Source organism: Pipistrellus kuhlii, unplaced genomic scaffold (assembly GCF_014108245.1).
Source record: "Pipistrellus kuhlii isolate mPipKuh1 unplaced genomic scaffold, mPipKuh1.p scaffold_m20_p_15, whole genome shotgun sequence".
Taxonomy (NCBI): Eukaryota; Metazoa; Chordata; class Mammalia; order Chiroptera; family Vespertilionidae; genus Pipistrellus; species Pipistrellus kuhlii.
In genome coordinates, this window is record NW_023425460.1 from 46,286,587 (window position 1) to 46,306,812 (window position 20,226).

Consider the following 20,226-nt stretch of genomic DNA (forward strand, 5'->3'; position numbering starts at 1 on the left):
AGTCCTGGCTGCCGGGCTCTCTCTAGGAAGTGTTCTTCTCTTTCCCTCTGTTTGTTTTGTTTTGTTTGTTTAAAGAAACCACGGTGTTGTCATGTGAGAAACGGATCCGTGGCCGGGGAGCCAGGAAGGTTGGATCCATGTTTGCCTTTTTCTGGCCAAAGATCGTCCCGAGCAGAGAGGGGCGTTCTGGGCCGGGGGCGTGGGGCGGGCGCCAGGGGCCCGGCCGCGGAGCAGCGAGGCCACGCAGAGAAGGAGCGCTGGGAGCGGGTTCTTGTCCGCGGCCAGGCTTTGCTAGAATGCGCACCCGGGAGGGAGGCAGCACATGAGCTCTCGAGAGTTCCTGAGGGGAGCGGACTAGCCCAGCGGTCGGCAAACTCATGAGACCGCAGAGCCAAATACCACCAGCACAACGATCGACATCTCTTTGGAGAGCCACATTTCTTAAACTTAAACTTCTTCTAACGCCACTTCTTCAACATGGACTCGCCCAGGCCGTGGTGTTTTGTGGAAGAGCCACACTCAAGGGGCCCAAGAGCCGCCCTTAGCCGACCACGGGCCTAGAGCTTTCATCCTGCAAACCCACCAACCCCTCCTGCCGGGGTTTGCAGCCGGTGTCACAGTGCGGAGGCTGTGCTGCTCAGAAAGGTGTTTTCCGTGACCCAGAGTCACGTTCTGTCATGCGTGACATCAGTTAGCCCCATGTTGTCTGTAGGCGCCTGGGATGTATTTTTCTCGTTCTTGATCGCTACAGTCCTTCACAAGCTGATGGCGGAGCCGCTGCGGGGTCCCAGGCCGTCCCTGAGGGCGGAAGATACAGACAATCATTAAAAAAAGGAGAAAGCAGCCCGAAGCATCCGCCCCCATAGGGTCAGAGCCCTCACTTCCCACCTGCTCCCGTGCTTCGGCGGGACAGTGCAGTTGACCAGCAGCCCTGCTGCCTTGTCACAGGATGCCACGGAGCCCAAGACTGTGATCTGTTCCTTCGTGAACGGGCGGGGTCATCCGAGTCGCCCCGGACAAGGGGAGTCACTCACTCCTGTGTGAACGCCACAGGGATCGATCCACAGTCCTGCCTCTGTGACTTACAACGGAAGCAGCACATTACGCAATGGTTTTGCAGGAAACACCCTGGTCCCCTGCAGCCTCCAAAACTCTGAATCCGCAGTTTTAATGATTACAGTTTGTGAGACTAAATGAGAAGGAGCTGGGGAAAGGGAACATGTGTGTTTTTCATTCCGGGGATGGGTGGGAGGGGACGTTGTTTTGATGATTTGGAGAACGTTAGAGAATGGAGAAGGACAGGAGACCAGCGCGGGTGAGATGTGCTGCTGTGCTTACGGAGGTATGGCCGGCTCCACACATCCGGTCCCGGCCGCTGGCATTGCCCTCAGAGGGAGTCTGAATCTGGCAGGTGCGCCTCTCCTGCCTGCCGCTCCCTGGACAACCCGCACATGGGGAGGAGCGTTGGGGGCCTCAGGAAAACGGGGTCCCCTGTGAGACAAGCGGGGGTGGGGCCAGACCCCGGCTGTCTGCACGCAGGCACTCACTCAGCCCTTCCTGTCTCCCCAGAGGCCTCCTTGCCCGCGGGTTCACGGAGACCCACTACCTGCCGGACGGCACGGAGGTGTCCCTCGCGCGCAATCACACGGTAAGTCCTGCGTGTGCCGCCCAGACGCCGCGCTCTGGCACCGGTGCTGGCACGGACAGCTGTCATCCTGAGGAGCTCACCCCGGGGCCTCCTGAGGCCCGAGAGGAGCTGGTGCCACCCAGGAGAGCACCCTCGTTCCTCCAGCACCGCGGTGGGCAAACTGTGGCTCGAGAGCCACGTGCGGCTCTCCCTTGGGCCGCGGCCCCTCCCGCAGACGCCGCCAGAGCCCGGCCTCGGGCTGCCTTCCGCCAGGAGGACAGCAGGCAGCCTGGGAGTTCCGTTTTCCCTGAGTCAGCGGAAAACGGGAAGGAATGTGCTGACTCATCGCCTTGCCCGCAAGTCAGCACACAGTGGACGTTTTCACATTTAAATTATGGATCAAATAAAGCCCTTTGGGCTGCAGTCTTTTTTCTTTTTCTTTTTTTAAATCTCTCCACAATCCGTGGGAGCTGGTGGACGAGCCGGCGGGGGCGGGTTTGCATCTGGGGACCGATCGCCGCCTGTCACCTCCCCATGGCCTGGCAGGGTGCGCCCGTGGGCTCTGTCCCCCGCTGGCCGCACCCGAGGGGAGGCCCGGGCTGGGGTGTCTCTCTGACCACGGCCTGCGGGAGCCCGCGCAGTCAGTCATCTGTGCGCTCACATCATCCCGAGGCAAGTCCAGGAAAGGCAGTCACCCCCCAGTCTCCTCTGCGCTGGTCCCAGGTCCCAGCGGGGCCCCGAGTGCTCAGCATCGCATCGAAGGCTCTTGGTTCGACGTCTCAGCAAAAGGGAACTCAGCACCGCGGGTAAAACCGGCGGAGACGGTGCGCGGGGCGGACGTGTGACCGAACCTCCCTCCTCCTTCCAGGGTCACTGTTACTACCACGGGCACGTGCGCGGCCACCCCGGCTCCACCGCCAGCCTCAGCGCCTGCGCCGGCCTCCGGTGAGTGTCAGGCAGCGGCCCCGCCTCGCAGCGCCCCCTCCCCGCCCACCTGGGGGGCTCTCCCACCTCGCCCACCAGCCCCGCAGTTCCTCCCTCGACGCCTCCGTCCCGCTGACCCCGCCTGGCAGGTGGGCGGGCACTGAACCGCTGAGTCTCGGTGTCCCCGTGGAGACCAGTCCTGTGAGGACAGATTGGACATGACCTCGGGCAGCGTTTAAGCTGCTCGCTTGATGAAAATGAGAAGTACGGAGCCGCCAGCCCAGACCGGTCGTGTGGAATCAGGGCAGGGGGTTGGGGGGCCCCGCAGGTTGCAGGGGTCGAGACGAGGCTGGGCACAAAGCAAGAAGCAGTTACCTCCCGACACGCCCACCTGCTCCCGCTCCCCCAGCGGCTCCTGTGGCTCCGGAGAACCAGTGTCACTGACACGTGTCCAGCTGACCCGGCCTTTGCACCGGGTTTATTTACTGAGTTTGTGGCTGGGCGTGCGTCCTCAGGGCCCGCTCTGCCCTGGCCCGCAGCACCGAGCATGGTTCTGTGGGAGGGCGTGCCAGGCAGGCACAGGCAGGGCTGCTCCCCATGCCAGCCGGGACCGCACAGCTGGGAGTCCTATGCAGGGCCTTGGAGAATCAGCATCTACATACACAGCACACACAACACATAGCATGCAACACACATTGCACACACAACACACAGCACATACCAGCACACACAACATGCAGCATATACCAGCACACAGCACGTACAACACACAGCACACACAGAGAACACGCAGCACATCCATAGCACACATACAACACACCGCACAGGCAGCACAGGCAGCACATACCAGCACATACCAGCCCATACAACATGCAGCACACAGCATGCACACATACAACACACAGCACATACAGCACACAGCACACACAGTGCACACAGCACACACAGCGCACAGTACACATAGCACATACAGCTTGCATAACACACACACAGCACATACAGGCATACACAGACCACACACAGTCAGGCTCAGTGGTCTGCTATCGGCCACCCGACTGGAGGGACCCCTTTCCCTCCTGGGCTGGCCCTGGGATGCTGACGCCCCCTCCTGCCCCCGCCCCGCCCCCATCACGGCTCCTAACCCTCTCTCAGCACCACCCTACCTCCCCCTCCCCTGGGATTTTGCCTCCCACCGTGTTTCCTGCCTCCGCCCTTCCCCTCCCAGCCTGGCACATTCCAGAAGGTCGTGTTTCCAAGCTGCAGCCTGATCGTATCGGAGGGACAGCCCCACCCTGCGCTCAACACCACCACAGGCTCCCGGGGCGCCCCCGTGCCCCCTTCACTCCGCAGACGGTCACCCATCGCCGGCTGGCCCCGGGTCCCTGCCGAGTGTGCTGGTCCCACCGGGCGGGAGGGGAAAGAGCGAGGAAGGCACCCGGTGTGGAAAACAGCCGGACCCCTTACTCTGTCTTTTTAGTCCTCACGCGAGGATATGTCCTCACATCGGCCGGTAGCCCCCTGCACACGCCCTACCAGGGTCTGAGATGGAGCCTGCGGCTGAGGTTCGTGCACTTGAACGGAGTTGAACCCAGGACCCTTCAGCCAACAGGCCAACGCTCTGTCCGCTGAGCCAAACTGGCTAGGGCTTCACTGGGGCTTTTTAAAATCAACTTTCATAACGAACATCCCCTGTTAGTCATTGTGAACTGGGAGTCTCATTTCCTAAAGAACTTGTCAGGGAAGGGGAACACAAGTGCCCCCCCTCGCCCCCACCCCCGAGGGGCAGGCCTATCTGATCGCAGGAGGTCCGGGGAGACGCGGCTGGTGCCGGGGGGCGGGGAGCACAGGCGGCGGCGATGTTGTTTCTGAATCCACGTGCGGGGGCGGGAAAGAGCCAGACTCTTCGGCCACCACCTCGGCCCCTCTGAGCCGGCAGGTGCTGTGGGTGCGGTGACACCAGCGGGATCTACCTTGGACTCTAATCCTCCCATGCGTCTGGCGCCCACTCCCCGTCAGGGTGCCAGCTTCCCGGGCACCGTCTGTTTCTACCTCTGCCCATCACTCTCCACAGAACAGGGGAGATGCGTGAACATTGAATAACATGGGATTGACTGTGGGTACCGGAGCCCCGATTCCGCTCGGAATAGCCGTGCTACTGCTTTGCACTCTTTCTCCCAGGCTGTCTCAGTGCAGACATGCTGCCTCCCGTTCTAATTTAAGAATGTTTACATAGCCGGGACCGGTTTGGCTCAGTGGATAGAGCGTCGGCTTGGGGACTGAAGGGTCCCGGGTTCGATTCCCGGTCAAGGGCATGTACCTTGGTTGCGGGCACATCCCCAGTAGGGGGTGTGCAAGAGACAGCTGATCTATGACTCTCTCTCATCGATGTTTCTAACTATCTCTCTCCCTTCCTCTCTGTACAAAATCAATAAAATATATTTTAAAAAAAAAGAATGTTTACATAGCCCAGCTGGCATGGCTCAGCGTCCACCTATGAACCAGAAGGCCACGGTTCGATTCCCGGTCAGGTCCCATGCCTGGGTGGCAGGTAGGAGGCGTGCAGGAGGCAGCTGATCAGTGATTCTCATCATTGATGTTTCTATCTCTTCCTCTCCGAAATCAATAATATATATATTTTAAATTTGTATATAAAGGCTAAACATAGTCTATCCTTCCCCCAAAAATGATTTGAAACAAAAGACTTCTCAGACTCACTTTCCCAAAGACGTGCAAAATGAATCCACAGGAACGTACGTCACAGAATGTCCTTTGGGACGAGAGCCTGGGCATGGAATGCATCGCGTCTCTCCCTCCGCCCTCCGTCTTGCTAAGAACAAGAAGCTGCCCTCACAGTCAGATGTTTTTTCTTCTCGCTCTCCACAGGGGGCTTATTACGTTTGCAAATAGAAGCTACGTCCTGGAGCCGATGGACGGCGTCACAGACAGACACAAGCTCTTGGCGGCCGAGGCCCTGGGGGGCGCCTGGGGGGCGTGCGGATCGGGCCCCAGCGCCGTGGGCCCCACGGCAGGCGGCGGGCACCCCCCGCCCTCCCGGACGCGGGTGAGGAAAAAGGGCGGGAGGGAAGCCGAGGCGTGAGGACCCTGGGCTCCAGCGAGGGACACCGGGTGCTGGGACATCGGGGCGTTTCCACGGGGGGCTGTGTTGGGGACAGAGCGGCTGGCTTATCTGGAGGCAGGCGTGTCTCGTGGACAGAGCCCCAGCAGACACGGAAACCGCCAGCCTACCCGCCAGCGAGGGACCCGCCCGTGGCCCCCGGCTGGCCCGTTGCGGGGGTGCAATATGGGGGTCCCTGGTGCCGGTCTGCTTTGCAGTCGGGGTTTTTGGCCTGCAGAGCACCCAGCCCTGCCTGCTTGCCGCAGGGGGGACCTGGGCGAGTTTGCCCGAGGGGCGTGGCTAAGAGGTGTTGCTCCCCGAGTCTGCCCAGCTGGGCCTCCCCCTCCTGCTGGTCTGTCCGTGGGGTCCGGTTTCAAGTCCTCTGTCCCCGCAGTGCTTCTCAGAGGTCCCCCTTGATGCAGAGCTGGAAAGATCCCTCCCTCTCTCTTCCTCTCTGAAATCAATAAAAATCTATTTAAAAGTGAAAGAAACTGGTCACCTGAGTTGAGAAGGTCCTGCAGGGGTCGTGGGGATGGAGGTGACCTGGGCGAGTGGACGGGTGGGAGCCGGGGTGAGGGGGGGCCCTGGTGGGAGTGCTGGGGGGGTGCTTGTTGGGGTGCCCCGGAGGCTTGCAGGAAATTGAATTGTGCTTCCTATTGGCAGCGTAAGAGGGAGACCCCGCCGATGACCAAGTACGTGGAGCTGGTGATCGTCGCCGACAACCGCGAGGTGAGCACACTGCAGGGTGAGGTCAGTGAGGCTGGTGAGGTGGGTAAGGCTCAGTGAGGTTGGTGAGGCCGATGAAGCCGGTGAGGTCTGTAAGGCCGGTAAGGCTGGTAAGGCAGGTTAGGCCAGTGAGGCGAGGAGGTCGGTGAGGTTGGTGAGGCCAGTGAGGTTGGTGAGGCCGGAGAGGGTAGTAGGGCGGATAAGGTGGGTAAGGCCGGTGAGGGCAGTAGGGCAGATAAGTGGGTAAGGCTGGTGAGGCCGGTGAGGCCGGTGAGGCCGGTGAGGTCGGTGAGGGCAGTAGGGCGGATAAGGTGGGTAAGGCCGGTGAGGGCAGTGACATCGGTGACGTCGGTGAGCACGGTGAGGGCAGTAAGGCCGGTGAGGCCGGTGAGGGCAGTAGGGCGGATAAGGTGGGTAAGGCCGGTGAGGTCGGTGAGGCCGGTGAGGCCGGTGAGGCCGGTGAGGCTGTTTAAAAGAACGGCCCAGGAAAGAAGCTGTTCCGAAGGGCATTACCGGCTTTACGTCACCTCACGGCTCTGGGCCCTGGGAAGCATGTGAACGGCCACGGAGAAGGGCTTTCGGACAGTGTCAGGCATAAGCGATTAGAAATGTGTCAGAAACCACAACAGGAAAGCTAAAGGCTGGACACAAACGGGGGCGGCTGCTCCATCGCTAACTCTCGGGGGGGGGGGGGGGGGCTTGGGGGTTGGGGGCGGCGGAGGGACGGACCCCTGCGCCCTGTGGGGAAGGCACAGTCTGGGGTGTGGCCGGTGTGTCCGTGGCAGAGCGAGGGGCGGGGCCGGCCCTCTGAGCAGCCCGGCTCACTCGCTGCTCCTCGGAGCCGGTTTCACTGGGATTGGGGAGTTCCTCTCTGCCTCCCTTTCTGCCTCCGCTGCGCGTGACGGATGAGGCGCCATTTCCGCGGAGCTCGGCGCGGGCAGAGGCCGTTTCTCAGAAACCCGCCCCCCGGAGGCCGGCGAGGGGATTAGGAACCCGTCATCCCTTCCCGGGGGTCAGCGGACTGGTGGCCACGGCAGCTGTGCCTCACGGCCGGAGTTCGAAAGCACACGCAGGGCCTTCTGAGGACGTGAACCCGGGGGTGCCTTTGCGAGCCGGGGTCACCCCAGCGGATTCAGTTTTCCAGGCGCCACGTTGGCGGTCTGAGACGTGGCGTGGGATGGCCTTCTCCTTCGCTGTCCGTCCTCTTTACCAAACCGGGACCGCCCGTCCCGGGTGAGCCGGGGCGAGGCCGGAGTCACTGTCCCGGAGCGCTCCTCGGCCGGGGCCAGCTTCGGGCGCCTCGGGGGTTCCGGGCGGAGTTCCCCGCAGGATGGGGTTCCGGGCACAGGGCACTGGAGGCGTGGGAAGCCCGAGGCTGCCCGAGCCGGGGCGGGACGGGGCGAGGCGCTCTGAGGGCCACTCGCTGTGCCGCTGCTGACGCCGCCGCTGGTTCAGTTCCAGAGGCAGGGGAAGGACCTGGAGAAGGTGAAGCAGCGGCTGATAGAGATCGCGAACCACGTGGACAAGGTACGTTCTCTCCGGTGATCACGCCCCTGGGCACAGGGCAGGGCTCCGCCCCCCTCGTGGCTGTGCCCGCCTGGAGGGCTCGTTTCCGGCGGGAGAGAGCTGAGCTGCCGGGCACACGCGTGCGGCTGCCCCCTGCAGCCCTGGAGGCGCTGGAGGGGCACCCAGGCCCCTTCCCACGCTCTCTGCACCCGTGTGAACTACGGGTGAGCCCTGGACCAGCGGGAAACCAGACTCCACTCTGCCGCCCGCTGCCTCCTGCCAGCGCCTCGGCCCCAGCGAGGCACGGCTGTCCAGGTGGTAACTTCCCCGTTTGCCAAGCGCGTGCTCTCCGTGGCCGCTCCGAGTTAATGATCGCTGCAGGGGAGCCGGCCGCTCAGACTGGAGACCCACAGCGATTCAGTGCCGAAGGTGACCTTCTGGAACATTCCGGAATTCCCGTCAATCAGATGGAGCGCTTGCCGGCATTGCTGGCAATCCCCGAGACATTCCTCAGGCGGATTCAGGGGGTGGGGAGGAATGGCTGCCAGATGAAGGCTGGGGACCCGCCTCTGTGACCTTCCCCCTCTCCCCACTTCTGATTCACGAGGAAGCCAGCAGCAGCTGCAGATTCTTTAAGGCTGAGCCTCCCCCACCGCGTGGGAGGCTCGTCCCCGAGGACTTCCTGTCTTCCGGCCGCTCTCCTGTGGGTCTCCCCGCCCGCCCCACGCGGGGCCCGAGGTCACAGCTTCCGGGTGGGACCCCGGAGACAGCCTCAGTGCAGCTCCTCCCCGGCCTTCCTGCCCCGGGCTCCGCCCCCGGAACCACACACACACACACACACACACACACACACACACACACCCGCACCCTCTCCTGGCGGGCGGCTCCTCGGAGGTAACGGGGATCGAGGCTGTGAGCTCCTGCGGACCCTGAGCATTCAGGGCCAAGGGCACGGGCCTCCTGGTCCTTCCTCTCTGTGCCACTGCCAGGCCTAGCCCACAGCCGGAGCCGAGCAACGCCTGCTGCTGCCGGATTAGTGGGTGAACTCATCAGCTCGTCCCGACTGTGCGCACCTCCACCCCAGTCCCTGACCACGTCCTGTCCACCTGCACCCCGATCCCAGACCACGTCCCATCCACCTGCACCCCAGTCCCTGACCACGTCCTGTTCAAATGCACCCCGGTCCCAGACCACGTCCCGTCCACGTGCACCCCAGTCCCTGACCACGTCCTGTTCAAATGCACCCCGGTCCCAGACCACGTCCCGTCCACGTGCACCCTGGCCCCTGTGCCCAGGCCCTAGTGGGTGCTGTTCACGTGTTCATTGGCGCTCATTCCGAGGAGGCTCTGGGCAGGCCCAGAGGAGCAGTCAGCAGGCGGGGAGGGGCGGGTAAGGCGGCTGCAGGTGCACGCAGCACACATGACAGCCCAACAGCATAGGCATCAGCGTAGGGGCTGGGCCGCACATCCATCACATGTGAGATCTGCTCTGGGATGTGGCTGGAGGGGCCCACGTGGGTGTGGCTGGAGGGGCCCACGTGGGAATGGCCGCCGGCGTCACGGGGAAGGGCTCCTGGAGCAGCAGCCACGGTGGCCCTTCCAGACCCTGCCGCTGCTTCTCCACGACCCCTGAGCTCCCGCAGGAGGGCTCTGTGCGTGCCTTAGGATTCCGGAAGCTCTGACTTCCCATGTGATTCGGAACCTCCGGATGGATGATGAGTGGCAGAACCTGACAGCGTCAGCCACGCCTGAGACTTTGCCAAGAGGTTCACATGGAGTCCTTTTCAGCGACGCCTCCGTAGAACGTGTGGCTTCTGGTGAACGAGTGGCTGTCGCTGGCAGAGTCAGAACGCGGCGACCGGCCCCCGGGCCAGGCTGGCAGACAGGGACTGGCAGGCGTTCGCCACAACGCAGCCGTGTCAGCCAGGCCCCGTCTCTGCGCACTCTGCTCTCCCAGCAGGCCTTGGTGTGTGCGCTCCCACACAAACAGGGAGGCCCGGACTCCTCCCTGGAGCTTGTGGACCCAGTGAGCGCGCTCCTGAGCGTCGGGCCCTGCGCGGTGTCTTACCCACTGGTGCCTGGGAACCGGGGGGCAGGGGGTGCTGTTCTCATCCCGTCGGTGAGGTGCAGAGCGTGCAGGTCTGTCCTGCTCTGCGTGGTGAGGGCCCGTTCACCGATGCCCAGCGGTGTCTGTCCCCCCAGTTCTACAGGCCGCTGAACATCCGCGTGGTGCTGGTGGGCGTGGAGGTGTGGAACGACATCGACAAGTGCCCCGTCAGCCAGGACCCCTTCGCCAGCCTGCACGAGTTCCTGGACTGGAGGAAGGAGAAGCTGCTGCCGCGGAAGTCCCACGACAACGCACAGCTTGTCAGGTAGGCGGCGACGGCCCTCCTGGGCCCGGGAGGCGCGGCCTCTGCTCCACCACGCGGGCCGGAATCTGGGGTCTGCTGTGAAGTCTCCCTTTGGACACCTGGGAAAACTCTTCCTCTGTCCAATGTCTTGTTCCTTCTTCCGTCACCTGGACGTTCTCCTTTTGCAAATTTATTAAAATACTAGAGGCCCGATGCACAAAAATTCGTGCAAAAATGAGTCTTCCTTTCCCTGGCTGCTGCCACTGCCTTTGCTCCAGCCTGGAGCCACCTTTCCAACTTCCCAGGCTGCCCAGAGGCCGGAGCGGCTGGGGCGGTGCAGAACCCTGTGTCATCACCATGGCGATGATGCAAGTGCCCAGCCCCACCCCCAGCCACTTGGCACCTGCATATGCAAATTAGCCTGCCATCTTTGTTTAACGTGTATTAAAATCCTTGAACACTTGATGCCATTATCCTGGTCCTCTCGCACTGCTCCTGTCGCTGGGTTAAAAACTGTGAAGAGACAGACACTCCCCTTCTGGGTCTAACTGGCAGCCTTTGTGGGAAGCGGACCGCCAATCCCTCCGCATCCAGAAACGCCACCGGCCGAGGCTGGGCAGCCCCTGTCCATTTGCTTTGGCCATGGCCACGGGGGGTTTGCTTCATTGCCGGCCCTGGCTGTGTGCAGCTGCCTCATAGTTCGTGCATTGATTAATCCCGAACTACTAAAACGCGGAATCAAAGTGTTCTGTGCTGACTCTTTTCCCAAATGGAGTCTGTCCAACTCGAACATCTGGAATTGGATCGGCCTCTTACATAACCTCCTCATGTATGTACATGCAGTTGTTTCTGTTAAATGCTCGATAGATAGAAGCGTTACAGCCGCAGCCCCTACTCATGTCCATGAGAGAGTGGGGGCGGGTGGGTGGACACATACATACACACGGTCATACATACATGCTAGTAGGTTGGGTTGTGTCTATTCTTGCTCCCACTTGTCTAGCCGACCACCACCAACAACATACCTATCTTTTCAAATAATATCTGTGAAACCCATGTGTGTCCACGGCCAAGATAACATGGAAAACTCATTTGTTTCCTGTAAGCGAGATTCGTGGTTGCATTGCTTCATTTTTCATGTGTGAGGCAGGAGCTAAAAGCACTCGCCTTAAACAGGCTCTGAGGTCATCGGACTCGCTGCTCAAGATTCCCCGGAAGGGAAAGCAGCGCCCTCGGAAGCCCTGAGGTCCCCTTCCAGAAGCTTCTGCCAGGTGCTGAGGCCGCATGGGTGCTGACTTCTACACTCACTGCAGAGTGTCGGCACTTCTCCTGCCGATTTCACTTTAAAAGTTCCACTAGCACCGTGTTCGGCAAACTGAGGCTCGTGAGTCTATGTTGAAGAAGTGGCGTTAGAAGAAGTTTAAGTTTAAGAAATGTGGCTCTTATCTCCCCCAGATCTCTCTCCCCTCCCCGCTGTAATTTGACAGTCTGCTTGTTGCTTTACTGTCTCTATATCTATATTTTGGTTCATCAATTTATAATGTTCTTTATTATCCATAAATGAGTGAGGTCATGTGGTGTTTCTCTTTCATTGACTGGCTTAATAAGAGATCAACCGAAAGACTTGTACACATGCATATAAGTACAACCAATGGACACAAAACTCTGGGGAGGGTGGGTATATATGGGGGGGGCAATGATAAAATATGTACAGAGATAATAATTTAATAAAAAAATAAAATTAGCCGAAACCGGTTTGGCTCAGTGGTAGAGCGTCGGTCTGCGGATTGAAAGGTCCCAGGTTCAATTCCAGTCAAGTGCATGTTCATTGGTTGAGGGCACATCCCCGGTAGGGGGTGTGCAAGAGGCAGCTGGTCAATGTTTCTCTCTCACTGACGTTTCTAGCTCTCTATCCCTCTCTCCTCCTCTCTGTAAAAAATCAATAAAATATATTTTTTAAAAATTAAATTAAATTAAATTTAAAATAAATAAATAAATAAATAAAAGAAATGTGCTCTCCAGAGAAACTTCAGTCGTTGTGCTGTTAGTATTTGGCTCTTGCTGACTGATGAGTTTGCCGACCAGGGCCCTGGCAGCAGAGTGCCGAGGGGGGGTGTGGGTTTCCGTCCCGTCCTGTTACCCAGGCGCGCCAACCTCAGCGACAGCAGAACACAGAGCTCGCGTCCCCGTGCCCGTTCCGCTCCCCACGATTCTGGCTTCACAGCGGCCCCAGCAGCGTGTTCATGAGGGGGGGGTCCCCTCCCCCTGCCCCACCCCCTGAGGAAGTAGGCAGACCACCAGCCACTCGTTCAAGAGCCTCAACCAACTGTCTGAGTCTTTGAAACAAAAGCCTGGCGGGTCGTGGGCCCTCGGTGCCACTGGACCGGAGCCACAGAGAGCGGAGTGCAGCCGCCGGCCACGCGCACTCACGCAGCTCCCGGGGAGGGGAGGGGGGTCACGCCGGGACTGTGTGCACCTGGCCTGTGTACATCCTCTCTGTCCGTGTTGTCACGTGCGCCCCCAACCCTTGGCCCAGGTACAGGCCACACACAGTGCTCTTGACCTTGATATGTGTTTTTTCCATCGAAGGCCCAAAAGCATGGATCGTAGAGAATCTCCTCCCCCCGTGTCGGTTTCAGAGGGTCCTCTCTTTTGTCTCCTAGCGGGGTGTACTTCCAAGGGACCACCATCGGCATGGCGCCCATCATGAGCATGTGCACGGCCGAGCAGTCCGGGGGCATCGTCATGGTAAGTGCCCGGACGGTTCCGGGAATCTCTGCTCTCAGTGACCTTGTGAGGCCAGCGTCTCCTGGTCACTACTTTTCACATTTCATTCTGCCCTCCTCCTGGCTCCGTCTGTGATCTTTCACACCCCGCAAGATCTTATTTTTTACTTGTTTTTAAATATGTTTTTATTGATTTCAGAGAGGGAGGGAGGGAGAGAGAGAGGGAGGGAGGGAGAGAGAGAGGGAGAGGGAGAGAGAGAGAGAGAGAGAGAGAGAGAGAGAGAGAGAGAGGAGAGAGAGGAGAGAGAGAGAGAGAGAGGAGAGAGAGAGAAGAAACAATCATGATGAGAGAAAACCATTAATCAAATGCCTCCTGCACGCCCCACACTGGGGATCGAGCCCACAGCCCCGGCCTGTGCCCCTGACCAGGAGTCGAACCATGACCTCCCGGTTCACAGGTCGATGCTCAATCCCTGAGCCACGGAGGCAGGCATCCTACAATATTTTAGGGCTGCTGTGAAACACATCCATGTGCAGGCAGGAGAGGAGAGCGTGTGAAAATAGCTCGTGCGAACCAGTCCTCCCCGTTTACGGAGGGAAGTTCCGCGGGGATTTTGGTCGGAGCTCCAGCCAGGAATTCCCTCCCGGCGCCGGGACGAGCCAGGCCCGGGCTGCCCTCATCCCCCCCCGCGTGGTGGCCTGTGGTCGCCCCGAGCAGAGCCGTTAGGACGGTTTCCTGAGGCTCGGCCTCCAGGCCCAGCAGCCAAGCGTCTGAGGTTTGTAAGGACGCGCCCGGCACAGGCTCGGCATACCTCCCAGCCATGTCCGGCTTGGGAGGCCGGCCTGGCTCATGGCTGCACAGGATCACTCTGTCATACGTGGGCTAGACGTGTTTGTAGAAGGAAGTAAAGCGGGAGGGGTATGGGGACTTGATTCCTAGGAATTGGAGAGGGAGGCGGCTCTGGCTGCCCGCCCATCGGGCACTCCTGCCCCGGCCCCTCCGAGCACGAGGGAAGGTGCTGCCAGGGCCCACCGGTGAGCCCCGCGCCAGCCCCCGACCGGGCGTGTCCTCAGAGACCAGCCCAGCGTCCCGGCCACACAAACACGCCTTCCTTCCGAGACCCCGGGAGTCCCCGCAGGTTTCCAAGGGAACACGTGTGCATGTTCCGTGTCAGCGGGCGGAGGAGCGTGTTCTGCTGACTCGCACTTCCTCGCTGCCCGCCCGTCTCTCCGCGGGCACCACAGGGCAGTGCCTCTTCCCCCGGCCGCGCCGGGGTTCAGGGAACCGTGAGCCTGGGAGGAGGGGGTGAGGCGGGTGGCTGTTTGGTGGGTGGCACCCCTCGTCGGCTTCCTGGCTTGACCGGCTCCCGCTGGCTTTTCTTGAGCCTGAGGCCGCCGTGGGGAGCCGCGGGGAGCGGGGCTGAGGGAGGGGCCTGGCCATTGGAGTCCCAGCCCCACTGTGGTCCCAGAGTCGCCGTAAAGTTGTAAGGGGAATCCTCTTCTGTTTCCTGGCTCCACGCCGGTGGCCAGCTGACTTCGCCCTCCAGCTCGGTGTCTGTGTTTTTAGAGCCGAAACTCGGTTCCGCACAAGCCCAGCAGGTTCTGTCGCCGGCGCGCGGTGCTTAAACGTTTTATAACAACCTGGTCAGGTTCAGTGGCTTCCTGGAGCGCGTATCCCTTATTCTGTCTCCACACAAGCATTTATCCCGGTTCCTCCCCACCGGCGTGGCTCCGGACTGAGCGTCGGCCCATGAAGCGGAGGTCAGGGTTCCATTCCCGGTCAGGGCACAGGCCCGGGCTGCGGGCTCGATCCCCCAGTAGGTGGCGTGCAGGAGGCAGCTGATCCATGATTCTCTCTCATCCTTGATGTTTGCTATCTCTCTCTTTCACTCTCCCTTCCTCGCTCTGAAACCAAGAAAAACATTTAAAACGATTCCTCCTGTAAAAGCACTAACTTAAAAAAAAAAAAAAGATGGGAATGATGTGGGAAGTGGGAACGAACATGTAGACTGCAGTGGGAACCTCAGAGCCAGCTGGCCAGGCTCGTGTGGAGGAGGGGGGGTGTGGAGGGGTGATGGGGGTCAGATGCTGGCGGCGGGGGCTGCAGTCTGCCCTGTGCTCTCTCGGAGGACCACTCGGACAGCCCGCTGGGCGCGGCCGTGACGCTGGCCCACGAGCTGGGCCACAACTTCGGGATGAACCACGACACGCAGGAGCGCGGCTGCAGCTGCCGGACGGCCCCCGGCAAGGGCGGCTGCATCATGAACCCCTCCACCGGGCAAGTACTCGCGCCTCCGGGGCCGGGCCACAGCTTGGCAGGCGTGTTGGGAAACAGTGAGCAGGAAGCTCCCTGGGTTCCTGGCCAGAGCACCCAGGGAAGCTTCCAGAAGGAAATCCCTTCCGGAGGTGCAAGAGTGTGCTGCCCCGAGAGTCACAGGCAACCAGACTCGACCGGCTGATTGCAGCCTCGCTCTCAGCCCGAGGTTGGGAGTCAGGGGTGTGGGGAGCTGGCCGGGAGCAGGGGGGCTGCAGGGGCCTGGCCGGGTGCTGTGGGGGGCAGTGCTTGGGCGTGGCCGCATGCCCCGGGGACAGAAGCGGGGGGCTGGGCTCGCCCCGGGCCCGGCAGGTCACCGAGGGCGCTTTCTCCTGCGGGCCGCCGATAGCCCCTGACTTACACCTTATTAGCGATTTCCAAGCTTCCTCTCTGGCTGAGCTGGTGCTTTCACTAAATCTCGTCCACTGGGCTCTCCTTTATGACCCGCACTCCGCTGAGGGGGGAGGTTTTTAATTGGCTCCTGTGGAGAGGAACTTCCTGAGCGTGTGGGTGATTAATCCCAAAAGCCGCGGGCAGGGAGGGCAGGCCGCCGGCCCGGCGCCTCGGCCCATCCCTCAGCCCATCCCTCACCGCCGGCTTCCGGCTGCTTTTCGTCCAGCACTGTCTCAGCCCGCGCCCCTCACCTCACGGGGTCCCCACGGGAGCCGGGAGTGGAGGAAATGAGGCCGTGTGTCTGTAAGGGACCAATCGCTCCACAGTGCACAGGGGAGGGGGCGGTGAGGATGAGTGTCGGGGTGCAGGGCGTGGGGCTGCGGGGTGAAGGGCTTGCCGGAAGGGTCACTCGGCACCGTGCCCCAGTTTATGTGTGAACAGCTGCTTTAAACTGGTCCAGCCCTGGCTGGTTTGGCTCAGTGGTTAGAGCACTGGCTGCGGACTGAAGGGTCCTGGGTTCAATTCCAGTCAAGGGCACGCACCCTGCTCGGGGTGTGTGCAGGAGACAACCCATCCAAGTGTCTCTCTCAGACCATCGATGTGTCTCAGTCTCTCCCGTCCGCTCTCTCTGGAAGTCAGTGAAGCCTGTCCTCAGGTGAGGATCAACAACAACAAAGACATACCCGGGCCCCGTCCAGCAGCAGCCTTCCCCGGCTCCCCTCGCTGACTCAGGCACGGCGGCCACCGTCCACGTGTGACTCACGTGTTCCCTGAAGGGGACTCCCAGGCAGCGGCGTCGGTGACCGCGCTAACGTATGAACTGTCTCCGGTTCACAAAGAACCAAGGACCACAGCCGCTCTCCCGGGAGGCGCATCCCCACAGACCTTGTTCTTCTCTGTCGAGACTTCCAGCACCGGACTCAGAGCACGCTCCTCAGCCGCCATTGCCGGCAGAAGGCCCCCGGCCTGAGGGAATGTCCGCGGACGGAGGCCGAGCTGCCGGGAGCCGCACTCCCTGCCTCTCGCCTTCCTGCTCCTCATCTGGAATGAAAAGGCACAGCCTCTCCAATGCTCCGTGCAGCGGCTCCCTCCGTGCAGCCGCTCCCTCCGTGCAGCGGCTCCCTCCGTGCAGCGGCTCCCTTCGTGCAGCGGCTCCCTCCGTGCAGCCGCTCCCTCCGTGCAGCTGCTCCCTCCGTGCAGCCGAGCTCCCTCCGTGCAGCGGCTCCCTCCGTGCAGCCGCTCCCTCTGTTCTGTGCAGCCGCTCCCTCCGTGCAGCCGCTCCCTCTGTTCTGTGCAGCCGCTCCCTCCGTGCAGCCGCTCCCTCTGTTCTGTGCAGCCGCTCCCTCCGTGCAGCTGAGCTCCCTCCGTGCAGCCGCTCCCTCTGTGCAGCCGAGCTGAGCATGAGACTGGGCAACGGTGCAATCCAGCCTCCTGCTGTGTTTGCCACATGGAAGTGGCCACACGTGTGGTGCCATGGTTGGGCTTCCTTGTGGACAGCCTCAGTGCAGAGCGGCGTCCCTGTGCAGCTTTGAGGAAGCAGGAAGACGGCCCGTGTTTAAGTCGTTGGTTCTTGTCAATGAATGTTACCGCAGCAGAACTCCTCTGCCGCTGCTCACTCACCCAGCATCTTATTCGTGGTAGAACATGTGTGAACATGCATGTTACCGCAGCAGAACTCCTCTGCCGCTGCTCACTCACCCAGCATCTTATTCGTGGTAGAACATGTGTGAAAGCCAACCTTCCCCTCCCCACACTCATGGCCACTGCCTCTCCCGAGGACACGTGGCCCACAGACTGTGGTGAGGTCAAGGTTAGGTTATGGGCCTCCCTGGATGCCAACAACACCCAGAAGAACCCGCTCTCAGCTCCACAAGGTCGGGAATTTTGTCTGTCTTGTTCCTTGCTGAATCCCCAGCTCCTAGGGGTGCCTGGTACACAGTAGAAACACTTCTTAACCGAAAGGATAAAAGGATGGATAAACAAATGGAAGGGGCAGGGGGAGTGAGGGAGGAGGATAGATGGGGTGGGTGGGTGGGTAGGTGGATGATGGATGGGTGAATGGGTAAATGGGTCAGTGGGTGGATGCATGGATAGACGGGTAGATGAGTGGATGGACGGATGGATGGATGGATGGGTAGGTGGGTGAGTGGATGGGTGGAGTGGATGGATGGGTAGATGGGTGGGTGGATGAGTGGGTGTGTGGGTGGGTAGGTGATGGATGGGCGAATGGGTAGATGGGTGAGTGGGTGGATGGATGGGTTGGTGGATGGATGGGTGGACGGGTAGATGGGTGGGTGGATGGATGGATGGGTAGGTGGGTGGGTGGATGGGTGGATGGGTAGGTGGGTGGGTGGGTGGATGATTGTATGGATTGATAATAGATGATTAGATGATGGTGGATAGATGGATAAATAGTGATTACAGCACAATCAGACATCTGAGGAGTAATGGCTGAAGCTCTGGGGGAAAGATTCGGAGCTCTTGCTGTCTTTTATATTGCCTCTAGCACCAGCTGTGCCGTTGTCATTTTCATTGCTGTATACCCTGCGTGAGCCTGCGGTGGATTTACGAGAGTAGCTTGCGAGAGTACATACAACAGTATCCATAGGAAAGCAAAGAGAAAGTGAGAAAGGTTGAGGGCCGAGTCTGTCACATTTCTGCATGAAGCTCATCAGTCCTCATCCTCCCCATGTGAGGTGGTGGTGATTACCCCGTTCTGCAGGTGTGAAACTGAGGCTGGGCTTTAGAGCAGATCTCTAGTCTTCATAGACAGGGTGCTCAGACTTGGTCTTCGGTTTTGATTCTTCTCCACCTCCTTCGTGCCATGGTCAGGTCCAGAAGAGGCACACACACACACACACACACACACACACACACCCGCTCCACCCTCTGGGGCGGCTGAGTCCTCCTGCGTCTGTCCGGAGAAGGAAAAACTCGGTTTCCGTCTGCAGAAGATCAGCGGGAAGCAGCATGTCAGCAAGCTGTTTCCCCAAGCCACGTATCTCCCACCTCTAATCACATATCCGCCGTGGAAGATGCGAGGTTTTCTTCTGTTTCCTAACGGGTCTGAAAGAGGAAATCCGGACGGCTTCCCATCCGGCCCGGTGTCCCACGACCGTGGCTTTTCCTGTGCAGAGATCCGAGGCCTGGTTCGCGTCCTTCTCACACCCAGGGGACAGAGCGGACGTTACGAGAGGAGCAGGAGGCGCCAGAGGAGGGCAGAGGCCGCACGGTGGAGTGGAGGCAGAGGAGGGTCTTGTTCAGACAGAAACCTCAGTGGTCACACTCGGACCCCAGCCCAGCCCCTTAGCGGGGCTGCGCTCGCGGGCGAGTTGGTCCATGGGGTTGAGGCTCCGGAGCTGACCAGCCGCGGCGGACAGAAAACCGCGGGCAGCGCCGTGTCCCCGCTCGGCGTGGTCGTGACCAGATGCCAGGCTCCGTCGGGAGACAGCGGCGAGTCCGCGGCGGCGGGAAATGGGCGTGTGCCCGTGGGGCCAGTGGATTGGGATCCATTGCAATGCTGTGCGGCAGCCTCGGGGGCAGTGGGCGCCCGTGGTGGGTCGGCGGGCCCCCCTCTCACACTGAGTAGGCCGACCTCGGGGGTCGGGGCACACCCGCCCCTACAGTTCCTGCTGCTCAGGACCTGGGGGATCCATGTGAACAGGGAGTGAGAGGAGCGGCCGTGTGGCTCAGGGGTTGATCGTCGACCTATGAACCCGGGGGTCAGCGTTCAACTCCAAGTCAGGGCTCATGCCCGCGTTGCAGGCTCAATCCCCAGTGGAGGATGTGCCAGAGGCCGCCGATCCATGATTTTCTCTCACCATGGCTGTTTCTCTCTCTCCCTCTCCCTTCCTCTCTGACATCAGTAAAAATGTATTTTTAAAGAGAGAGAGAGAGAGAGAGAGAGAGAGAGAGAGAGAGAGAGAGGAATGCAGCCACAGGTGCCCGGTGTCACACGCATGCCTCGCCTTTGCTCACTGAGACTGCCGTGGGCCCCGGGCAGGTGTCGGGCGGGGACAGGAGTGGCCGCCTGCAGGGGTGGCCGTGGCACTGCCCGCTGACCCGCCCCTCCCGCAGGCTCCCGTTCCCCGCGGTGTTCAGCAGCTGCAGCCGCCAGGACCTGGAGGCCAGCCTGCAGAAGGGCGTGGGGATGTGCCTCTTCAACCTGCCCGAGGTGCGGCCGGCCTTCAGGGGCCGCAGGTGCGGGGACGGCTACGTGGAGGACGGCGAGGAGTGCGACTGTGGGGAGCCCGAGGTGAGCGCCTCCGGGCGCGGCGGTGTTCGGGCGCGAGGAGGGCCGGGAGGGACCGCGCTGCCCAGTGAGAGGCTGGACGGGGGCTGGCCACGCCCTCACCGCCCCCTCGGACACGCCTGGCAAGCCCGTGGCCTTCGTACAGTCACATGGGACATGTTACACCACTGGCTTAAAAGGGTAAGAACCTGCCCCAGGCTGGGCGTGGCTCAGGGGTTGGAGCATCCGCCCTTGGACTGAAGGGTCCCAGGTTCGATTCTGGTCAAGGCTACGTACCTCGGTTGCAGGCTTGA

General features: G+C 61.0%; 1 protein-coding gene across 2 annotated transcripts in view; it reads left to right on the forward strand.

Annotated features, from left to right (window-relative positions):
• ADAM12 (ADAM metallopeptidase domain 12) overlaps window positions 1–20,226 on the forward strand; it is a 92,214-nt gene that overhangs the window by 54,989 nt on the left and 16,999 nt on the right. For both annotated transcript variants that reach the window (XM_045582190.1, XM_036438015.2), the window contains exons 4-12: window positions 1,570–1,648; window positions 2,496–2,572; window positions 5,435–5,612; window positions 6,330–6,395; window positions 7,848–7,919; window positions 10,100–10,269; window positions 12,912–12,996; window positions 15,104–15,252; window positions 19,759–19,936. In XM_045582190.1, the coding sequence (XP_045438146.1) occupies window positions 1,570–1,648; window positions 2,496–2,572; window positions 5,435–5,612; window positions 6,330–6,395; window positions 7,848–7,919; window positions 10,100–10,269; window positions 12,912–12,996; window positions 15,104–15,252; window positions 19,759–19,936 (1,054 nt within the window). The remainder of the gene's footprint in view (window positions 1–1,569; window positions 1,649–2,495; window positions 2,573–5,434; window positions 5,613–6,329; window positions 6,396–7,847; window positions 7,920–10,099; window positions 10,270–12,911; window positions 12,997–15,103; window positions 15,253–19,758; window positions 19,937–20,226) is intronic.